Here is an 11,154-nt window from a genome sequence, read left to right as displayed (position 1 = left end):
CAGTCAGCTTATCAGATAAAGGTATCCATGTAATGAAGTGGTCAAATTGATTATTGAATTAATTGTATTTATTCAATAAATTGAATTTCTTTTGATTCTTATTCAACTCTTTAGGTGAAGGTATTCATGTAATGATTTGATCAAATTGATTGTTGAATCAATTGTACTTATTCAATAAATTTATTTCGTTAATACTTACTCAAGTCGTCAGGTCGTGCGGCAGAGCAAAGATTACACACGCGATATGGCTCTCGACAGTATGCGTACAGAAGCTCTACTCGTGGTCGACTACGGTCTTTCAAATGGTAACGACGAAGGCTTCGATGTTACTCAGTCTGCCGTTATTTCATCCTCAGCGTGGTCGTGGAACGCGATTACGTGGTCTTGGTTCGTGGTGTGCGAGCTGATGACGTCGATTGTAGGAATACTCGGGAACCTGCTGGTGATCATTGTCACATTCCGTGGTCGCATGCAGAGTCGCTCAACGGATTTACTCGTAGGGAACCTGGCAGTGGCGGACTTTCTGACTTCACTGTTCTTGATTCCCATCCCCGCCATAAGTCGCGTTCCGTACACATGGGCCGGCCTCTTCTACTGTAAAATCGTGCGAGGAGATTATCTGATGTGGACGTCGGTGAGCGCATCGATCTACAGTCTTTTGGCCGTCTCCGTCGACCGCTTCTTTGCCGTGGTGTACCCGATTCGCTTCAAAAAGACTGTCACGCGCAGACGCGTCTCCGTCATCATCGTTTGCCTCTGGATTGGTTCGGCTATCCTGATGAGCCCAAATCTCGTCCTGAATATAGTGGATAGAGCAAAGGGCGTGTGCACCGTGTTGATTCCGTCGTCGGGCTTCCTCATCGTATTTGCCCTGTACACCTTCTGCATCCGGGTGGCCATCCCGACAACCATCATGCTCTCCAGTCAGCTCGCCATCGCCCGCTCGCTCCGTCGAGAGGCCTCGCGCTTCAAGTCGGAGGGCGGCGACAGTGCGACGTCGGCGTCCTTTCACAACGTCGCCAGGAACCGCATCCTCAAGCTCACTCTCACCATCGTTCTGATTTACGTCGCCTGTTGGGCCCCGCAGCAGCTGGCCTTCTTGGCGACCAACTTTGGCATCATCCCGAAGACCTACTTACGGAGTCCACTCAATCGAGTCTTGATCACCGTCGCCTTCTTCAACTGCTGCATCAATCCCATTGTCTACACTCTTCGTCATCCGAGGTTTAGGACTGCGGTGGCGGACTTTTTCCGCAGGACCAAGGTCAGCAATTCCCCGATCTTTGGAGATTCAGTAAGCCTCAAAACTTAAAGGTAAACGATTTAATGACCTCTGTTTTGCAGAAATTAGACTGCAAGAATATTGATATAATGCAGACATTAGATCAATTTTCAGTTAACGCATTAGCATTTGTGAGAAAAAAAAAGCCTAATACGCACAAATCTTACTGCAATTCACTTGCATGATTATGCCATTCACAAACGAGCTTACGTAGGATTTAGATATCACTCGAATGAACAGTGGTTGCAACGTCTGGAACCAAATTACAATTCAAAATTCAAATTTCTATTTTATTTTGACAAACTGTTTTGTTTGAGGCATTCTTCCAAGCGTTAACAGCTTTGCGTTTTCGGTCTAATTCATATGAAAAAAAAAAATGACAGGAAAACTGTGCACATTAATGATCCCGAATGTTACGCGTTTGTGATCGATTTAATGATATAAGATTTGATGGTAACAGTTCGATATTCCGATGATTCGTTCATCCAAAATGAAATAAGATCCGTTATTCCGAAGGTTCACTTATCTGAAAATGAAATATAGTACATAATTTGGACTCCTTTTACATGTTTAGATATAACCAATCCTTGGAATAACGAACCTTAGGTCTATTTCATTTTCGGACCAACATAATTTTACGGAATAACTAACCTTTGGCATGATCGGAATGAAGCAAATTTTTGAAAAAAATCTTCGGATTAACGAACATCTATTATACGGAATATGTGTGTTATTATCGTAATAGCAAATCTTTGGAATAACGAACCATTTTCTCTTTTTCCGGATGAACCAACCTTCGAAATAACGAAAAGCATCTAAATTGATCATGTCACATAGTACCTTGTTATGCAGCTTTTGCATTCATTTTTCCTTTAATAGTAGGCCTTACACTCTTATTTCTGCGGAGTCAAATATAACTCGGAAAGTATGAAATGTGACTCGGAAATGGCGCCAGCTGGGAGTCAACTCCTTCCGAGTGAAAGCTACTCGGACTTCCGAGTCAAATGATTTCACTCGGATTCCTATAGTCACTCTCCGAGTCGTTTCTGTGGAGTCAAATTAACTCGGAAAGTGTCAAATTTGACTCGGAAATGGGGTCAGTTAGGTGCAATCTATTCCAGCAAAATGACTGGGATTTCCGAATCAAAAGATCACAATTTCACTCTGATACGGTGTCGTTTCCCGCATTGTTAGTAACCCATTTTTGGTGTAGTAATGACTCGGATTTGGTGTGCACTTTTCTAGAGGAATGCGGAATGGAGGAATACACAGGAGTTTTTCATCGGTGAGTACCCAGCCTCTCATTCACAACACTCATATAAATAATCGCCTGAAACATGGTCTAGAACAGTCAGTTTTATTTAGGACAAAGTGAACTTTCGACACAGACACATTGACTGGTATAAATGGCGTAGCCGTAGGCGGCCGTACGGTAGCTCGAATTAGCAATCAAGATCGTATATGTATTATGCATGTACAGTGGAGGTGTTAGTAGCTAGGTAGGTTCACATCTATTGTAGATTGGTTCTAACGTATAGCATATAGCCCAGGGCTACGTACAAGCTACCGTACACGGCCGCCTACGGCTATCCATGCGTCATTACCAGTCAATGTGTTACGTGTCGAAAGTTCATTTTGCCCTCAATAAAACTGACTGTTTAGACCATGTTTCAGGCAATTATTATCAGTGTTGTGAATGAGGTGGGTAGGGCCTACTCACCGATGAAAACTCCTACATATTCTTTCATTCCTCATCCCTCTAGAAAAGTGCACACAAAACTGTCCATCTTGAAGACAAAAAGTTGCGAAATATCTCGCGGCAGCGGCGGATCGTCGAGAAATGAGTTTTGTTTTTTGTTGTGTACAAGACATGTTTTGTCCAATTGTAGCGCGCATATTTCATGTACACCGCGCTGGGTATTTCTGATGTGACTCTGCGCAGGTGTAAAAAGTCCTATAACCAAAATGATAACTCGGATTTGAGTCAGAAGTACACGGTTGGTGTTAAATTTACACGGATCGGAGTGAAAATATTATTTTGACTTTGATTCAGAGTCGAAATTTTGACTCGGCAGAAATAAGAGTGTAAGCAAAATAGCATGTTTAAGCATTGATTGAATTACTGGAGAGAAATTGCTTATTGCCTTAAAACATCGTTTTTAGCAAACAGAGGATTGAAGTTATTCCAGTAAAGAGACTGGATAAGCTTTGGTTAAGACTTGAAATCCTTATCATCAGCATCATCATTCTATTTGGTATTATGCCGTTGAAATAGTCTGAAGTTACCTTGTGTATTAATCGAGATGTCTCGCATTTGAATCATTAAAAAAAAAAACTAAAAAAGATGGGCCTTTTACTCAGTCCTTGGTACACGACACTGAATTGCCAAGTTTATGGGCAGGGAGATTTCTATATCTATGTTGGTCATTGTGCCTTTTTCATGCATACTTTTGGTATACTTTTTATGATCTTATAACTCCTTATAATTCTGGAAATATTGTTTTACTCGACGACTTCGTTTTGTCACCCCCCCCCCCCCCATGGATTGTTTTAATTTTTTTTTTTTTGCAAATTATTTCTTTATTTACAGTGCTATATTGATTTACGATTGATTTTTGCATTAGGTGTCTTTTGCTAGCAGGGGCGTCGATCCATTTTCATGGGGGGGGGGGAGGGGCAAACTTGGGGTTGGAAGATCTGTGCGAGGGAGCGAATCGACTGAGCGGGAGGGGGGTGGGAGGGGCCCACTCCCTCCCATTTGAGGGAAATTTTGCATTTTTAGATCTGAAATTCAGCGATCTGGTGCACACTTTCGGTGAAATTCTTTGATTTTTTTTTCTTATCAAAGAAGTAAGAAAGATAAATATTCACAAATATGTGAATGACTAAATCGCGGTTTATCTGAGCTATTGTTCCACTTGTGCGAAATCACTATAAAATATGAATGGAGGTTGACGAGGATGTGGGAGGGGTAATACAAGACAAAGCTTTTGCACTTTTAGAATTAAAATAGAATTTTCACATAAATTTTGCACAAATTACAGAGAAATTCCACTCCTTCTATCTAACACCTCCCTGCTTAAATTTAAGAATGCATGTGCAGTTCTAATGCATCTTGGTAATTCATCACTAAAGTAATTTCATTGCGAAATGAACGTATACTTTACAAGAGAAAGCAAATGTATTGGCAATTTATCGAATTTTCCACATTTTCGCACTTTGTTTCAGAGTAGACGTGGACAGTAACCGTAGACAGCATGCATATCTTACCATAGTTTTCAGCAACGTTTCATGCGTGTTCACAAGTGTCCGCTTCAGTAATTGACAATGTTTATGACACAAAATTGTCCTGTTTTGAGGTTTGCTGTTCCCCGTAAGGTGTTTATGCGAAGGAAGTTGAGTCTGAAAAGGACCTCAGCCAAATAGGACCAAAATGAGGGAAATGTTTCTTTTGCCAGTGACAATGAAGGATTGTACACAATCGTCATTGTCAAAACGTCTGAATGTACTCATTACATTAAGATTCACATAATCAGGTGGCGGCGGTGATGAAGGGATCAAAGAAAGACATCCGTTCATATGATTATAGTCCATGTGTGTAGTATAGGTGTATGGTACAAGGACGAGAGCCCAAATTACATTACAAAACTATAAAGTACAAGAAGAATGAGGACAGTACAGAGGAGATGGAAAAGGTTCATACATTTTTCTCACAAATGAACGACGTATCGCATTAGTAAGCAACATGCCAGCTCTGTTTGGTGGCCAGCATGAACAGGTCATAATTTTATCACTGACCATGCTGACCGCAAGTGTAAAATTCCCAGCCGTATCTCATCCCAGCGTACACTGAACAGTGATTGCATTTATATTTCAAAAAGTATTATGTAATGTACACAAACGCTTTTCACAGCTCGTTATCAAGGTCCTTTTTTAAAAGAGATGATAATAAAGCGCAATCCTGTTAAAATACTTGATGATCTATCTGTCTATTGACTACTGGAGTATTCATTTTGTGTCGGTGCTATACAGATTGTCTGCGTTGGTGCATAGGCGTTTGTATAAGTATGTATGTTTGTGTGTGTGTGTGTGTGTGTGTGTGTGCCTGTATAAATGCGTGTGAGTTTGCGACTGTTGTATTGTCATAAAATAATCACAAATTAATCAGTATGTTAAAACCAAGCACAAATGGTATTTTCTCTTGGTAAAAATAATTTTGGAAATAAAATCCTAACAGGCTAGTACTGATCGTTGGCACTACCATTTACAATGAAAAGAAATGAAAAGTTCGTGTATTGTCTTCACAAATACCCAAAGAACCGATCTCTGTAAACCAGAAGTGTCCTTTATTGAATCGCATTTTTTTTAATTGTAAAAAGTATATGTTATTGCTGTTCCACACGTATTAATTTTAAAGTGAACAGTGCGCAAACGTATTCAGTCGGTATGTTCTTATTCCCAATAATCTCCCGTTGTTTTCCTCTTCTTTGCAAATGGTTAAAGCCATTTACTTCCCTAAGTCGTAAAAGCAAAAGCAAAACCAAATCAAGCTCTGATTTCGAGTCATTTCTATGACAGTATTTTAAGTCATCGGCCCCCCCCCCTCATTTGATATGTAAAGAGATTTATAACTCCAGTATCGAAAAATGTGTCAATTAACACTGCAAGTGTCCTCAAACAAGGGGCATATCAATCAACATTTATTTTGTGCTACGAGTAAATATTGATATTATCTTCTTGCTTGTGTTTGCAGTTACACGTCAGGCACACCATTTAAACCAATTAACGCACGTAAATGTGGATTTTAACCTTTGTAGTGATTTTTTTTCTTTTTATCTCTCGTGTAGGAATAATTGCATTCCCTAATCTAAATGGAGAATTGTTAAGGCGGTCATTAACTTTAAAAGAGTAAACCAACGTCGTTGTTAGTGTCAATAATGGAAAGAAGGAGACTAAGAAGTTCTCAAACACTATAGTATACAATTATTATTAATGACCCCCTTCTAAAATCACTCCCTCCCTAACAGCTGGTTACAATTTTATCAAATATTTACCAGTACCGTTACGGATTCTACCGTTCTACGCAGTCGATGTTTTACGCAGCTGCAGGCCTTTCGGTAATGGAAAAGCGCGGTGACTGCCATTCATTGCGGCCCTGTGTGTTACCGTTCCCGTGCAGGGGTGAAACCCCGGTCACACAACGCTTTACGGCTTAATCACGGCCAAAACACGTCAAAAAGTGGTCTCCCGGGAAGCAGACGATGTTGCTCACGTTGATGTCGAGTTTAAGACGAGCTACGGTCGATTTATAGACGTGGCAGGACGCGGGGGAAAATCTGAACGGTGTCAGACGCGGTAAAAAGTTTTGAACTGCTCAAAATTTTATTCCGCGGACAACCACTTGTGGCACACGTGGTAAAGACGTGCAACACACACACGTGAAACACATGTGATAATCCATGTTCCGGCAGCGATTAAAACTTGGGAAGACGCGGTAAAGACGCGAAAGTTTAGCGGTCTGTCACGGGCAGAGCACGGTCATCTGACGCGTGTTACGCGTTGGTATCACGGGAAATAGCGTAGGTTCCTATGTTTAGCGGCTTATTGCTGACAAATGGATTTTTCCGCGTACACACTCGTGGCTGGACGTGGTTAGCCGTGCTTTCTAGGCAGTGCTTCAGCAGTGGAACAGCCGCCAACGGCCATACCCCGTACAAAGCACGGCCAAACCAAAATTGACCAAAAAACTACCACTTACGACCACGTCCACCAGATTTTCATAACATTTTGTACGTGATTTGGACGTGGAGTGCTGTGTGACCGGGGCCCTGTTTCATAAAGCTGTTCGTAAAGTTACGAACAACTTACGAGCGATTGGTGATCAGTTCTGATGTGCTATACTTATCAGAATTTCCATAATCCAGCACAAGAACTGATCAGCAGTCGCTCGTAAGTCACTCGTAACTTTACGAGCAGCTTTATGAAACACCCCCCGGGGCTTTATACGAAGTGGCGAATAGGCACATTTCGCCGCCTCGCAAGGCCACAAATCGCAAGATTTGGGCCATTTTGAACGTTCCACTACTATATACTGGAATTACGGTTTTCGTGATTTTTGCGACCTGATGTTTTTGTGATAGATAGGGTGTCGGTGATATGGACATTAAAGAACTTGAAAAAAATGAAATTTGAAAAATCGACCAAAATTCGGAAATTGGAACATTCCGTTCGTACAGACGACGACAATTGATTTTTCATTTTACCTGTTTGCAGGTTTGTTTAGTTGTTTGTTTATTTGTTGGTTGGTTGGTTGGTTGGTTGGTTGGTTGGTTGGTTGGTTGGTTGGTTTTGGTTGGTTGGTTTGATTGGTTGATTGATTGATTGATTGATTGATTCATTCATTCATTCATTCGTTTAGCATGTTGTGAAATCGTGATAATTTGACCCGGTAAAGTACTTGCACTCTAACGTTTAACATTCGTCTTGAGACACACTAACACCGGTCGCACAGCACTCCACGTCTAAATCACGTACAAAAAGTTATGAAAATCTGGTGGACGTGGTCGAAATTTTTTGGTCAATTTTGGGTATGGCCGCTGGCAGCTGTTCTACTGCTGAACCACTGCCTAAGCATATCTAACCACGTCCAGCCACGTATATGTACTCGGAAAAATCCATTCGTCAGTGATAAGCCGCTATTTCCCGTGATACCAACGCGTAACACGCGTCAGATGACTGTGCTCTGCCCGTGATAGACCGCTAAACCTTTCGCGTCTTACCGCGTCTCCCCAGGTTTTAATCACTGCCGGAACACGGATTATCACGTGTGTTTCACGTGTGTTGCACGTCTTTACCACGTGTGCCGCCCGTGGTTGTCCGTGGAATAAAATTTTGAGCAGTTCAAAACTTTTTACCGCGTCTGCGTCGTTCTGATTTTTCCCCGCGTCCTGCCACGTCTATAAATTGACCGTATAGCTCGTCTTAAACTAGACATCAACGCGAACAACATCGTCTGCTTCACGGGAGACCACTTTTTGACGTGTTTTGGCAGTGATTAAGCCGTAAAGCGCCATGTGACCGGGCTTTAAAACCGATGTATTTATCTGTTTTATCTCTCTTCCTTTCTCTCCATCTCCCTCTTCTTGTTCTCTCTGTATGTATACATATACATAATAGATTCTCTCCCCTTGCCACGTTATATTCTCTATCAAATATAAATCTCTCGTTGGATCATCTTCATGCACCTGTCATTCCTTTCTGACTATAAATCTATCCCTCTTTATATAGGGTATGCTCTTCAGATACTGAATCAGTGAATGCCGACTGTATAAGCCTACAGTTCATGTTTCTACCCGATATTTGTGATTTGATATACGAAGATTGTGTCGTTTTACGAGGCACTTCCTTTATTTTCACGTCCGCCTTTTAGTACCTGTATTATTCCCCCCCCCCCCCCAAAAAAAAAAAAAAATATTGTGTTGTATTCCTCATTCATCTAATATATCTGCAGTACTTTTTTTTTTTTTTGGCGGGGGGGGGGGGTGGCTGTCATACTCAGACACAGTAGTTGGTAGTCACTATAGTATCCTATTCTCTCCTCCACACAAACACACATACACACATACACACACACAAACACACACACACACACATACACACACACACACACACACACACACACACACACACATACGCTCACAACAACATACCGGTCTTGATAGTAATTATTTTAAACTTTTGATCAAGTATCGTGCCTACCGTAGAAAGCAGTCAAAGGTGTACAATTTTAGGCACCATATGGATTCAAACAATCAGCGTTAACAGAGGAAACCACTGATCTCTCTCTGAAGTATCTGGATATCTCATAAGCCTATCGCTTTAAAGCTCCGCGCCGCCATCTTATATGTATCGCCCACTATACGTTTGTGTGTGGAGCTCTGTGCTAACAGTCTCTGCAGGCTGAGAAATGCGTGAAACCCCATAGAGGGTGCCTGATAACAGTAGCACGGCGGTTTCTATCGTTTGCACAGTGCTGTGAATTGGCCAATGAGATATCTAGATACTTCTTACAAAGGTCAATGGTTGGAACTGGCCAATGATTGACAATATTTACTCAACTCATCTGTGTCGTCAACGTTCAGAGCAATGATACCAATAGCCAGATTGTGCATTCAAGGAAGAAGCTGGAAGACAAGAAATGTGAGTACAGGAAAGAGATTCAAGTATTTGCATTTTTTTTTCGTTGTTGTTTTTCAGTGAAATTTCATGTAAGGAGAGAAAGTCAAAATATCAATTCAGCGATACATCATCCATCATTTTTGGTAAGTTAGAGACCCTATCTCATGAATGCCAAATCTTGCTAAGAACCTCAGATCTTGATTTTGGTAAGTAGAGGGTACTCTCTAAAAAAAATCGAGTGAAAATATTCACTCTTAAAGGAGTGAATACAAAAAAGAGTGAATTTAGAGTGAAATTGGAGTGAATTTGGAGTGAAATTGTTCATTTTCACTCATTTTGGAGTGACCTCAGGGATCACTCCTAAATCTTCGAGTGATCCCTGAGGTCACTCCAAAATGAGTGAAAATGAACATTTTCACTCAAAATTCACTCCAATTTCACTCTAAATTCACTCTTTTTTGTACTCACTCCTTTAAGAGTGAATATTTTCACTCGATTTTTTTAGAGAGTATAGCTTTTTCATATCTCGACAGGGAAAAATTATGATGGGCTGTTTTGTACTTATCTGGGGTCTGGATTTCTTTCTTTTTCGTATACTTTGGTGCCATACGGAATTTCGAAGTTTGTTGCTGTTGTTTTGGTTGTTGGTAAAAAAAAAATAAATCTGACCCGACAGGCAGAAATAAGAAGATTTTTCAATAATTAGCCCATATCTTGATTGTATCTACATTCTGTATTATTCATTGTAGTATGTTTTGTTGTACTTTTGCTGTACATTGTACACAGGCAATGAACAAGAAAATACTTATATATATTGTGATATTTGTGTTTGTACATGAATGTGTATATGTACAATGATGATACAGAAACCAATAAATCAAATCAAATCAAATCAAATTCTGTAATTATCTTATTTGACACTGTGCAATAATGTATTGAATGCTATGAATGAATGCAACCGTAGCCTCAGTGGGAGGGAGAGAGTAAATGCAGTTTTTTTATCATGTTAGGCGAACATACTGTATGTCTGATTATCATTTCTTCTTATAAAACTTATTAATGATATGCCTACGACATATCAATGTTCAGGATGGGAAATTAATGGACATTATATATTGCAAGTGACAGTGACTTTGATTCAGTATCTCCTCATGATGTCACTTAAAGATAAAATGAAATAATTCTGCTTCTAATAATTTTGCTTCTAATAATGTTGTTTGTTAGAAAAGGCAGGAAACGACTGACAAACTTGACCCATGAGGTGCAAACACGTCACGTTTTCCCTCGACGATCTTTTTTTTTTTTTGAAAAGTGAACATTTTCTTGTCATGCAAAGAGCAAATTAATTTGTTCTTGTTTCATTGATAAGATAATGATATCATTAACATCGATGATTGTAATATAGATAGTGATGGTCATGATGGTAATGAAAATGATGATAATAATGATAATAATAATGATAATAATATAACACCAATCACAATAATAAATCATTATTATTATTATTATTATCATTATTATTACTATTAGTATTATTATCCTTATTATCATCATTATTTAAGCATCATCATATTAATCATGTTTATTAATCTGTCAATCTATCTATTTATTCATTTATCTATCTATCTATCTATCTATCTATCTATCTATCTATCTATCTATCCCTGCATTCCTTCTGCCTCTATTATAGAATG

General features: G+C 39.8%; 1 protein-coding gene across 1 annotated transcript; it reads left to right on the top strand.

The window, feature by feature from the left end:
- Positions 1 to 244: 244 nt before the first annotated feature.
- Positions 245 to 1,312, top strand: LOC139723336 (galanin receptor 2a-like). Its single transcript, XM_071634593.1, has one exon. It carries the CDS (start codon positions 245 to 247, stop codon positions 1,310 to 1,312), a length of 1,068 nt encoding a protein of 355 aa, XP_071490694.1.
- The last annotated feature ends 9,842 nt before the right edge of the window (positions 1,313 to 11,154 follow it).

This window comes from Diadema antillarum, unplaced genomic scaffold (genome assembly GCF_040938485.1).
Source record: "Diadema antillarum isolate AM-2024a unplaced genomic scaffold, OU_Dant_1.0 scf00000187, whole genome shotgun sequence".
Lineage (NCBI taxonomy): Eukaryota > Metazoa > Echinodermata > Echinoidea > Diadematoida > Diadematidae > Diadema > Diadema antillarum.
This window is presented reverse-complemented; position numbering and strand designations above follow the sequence as displayed.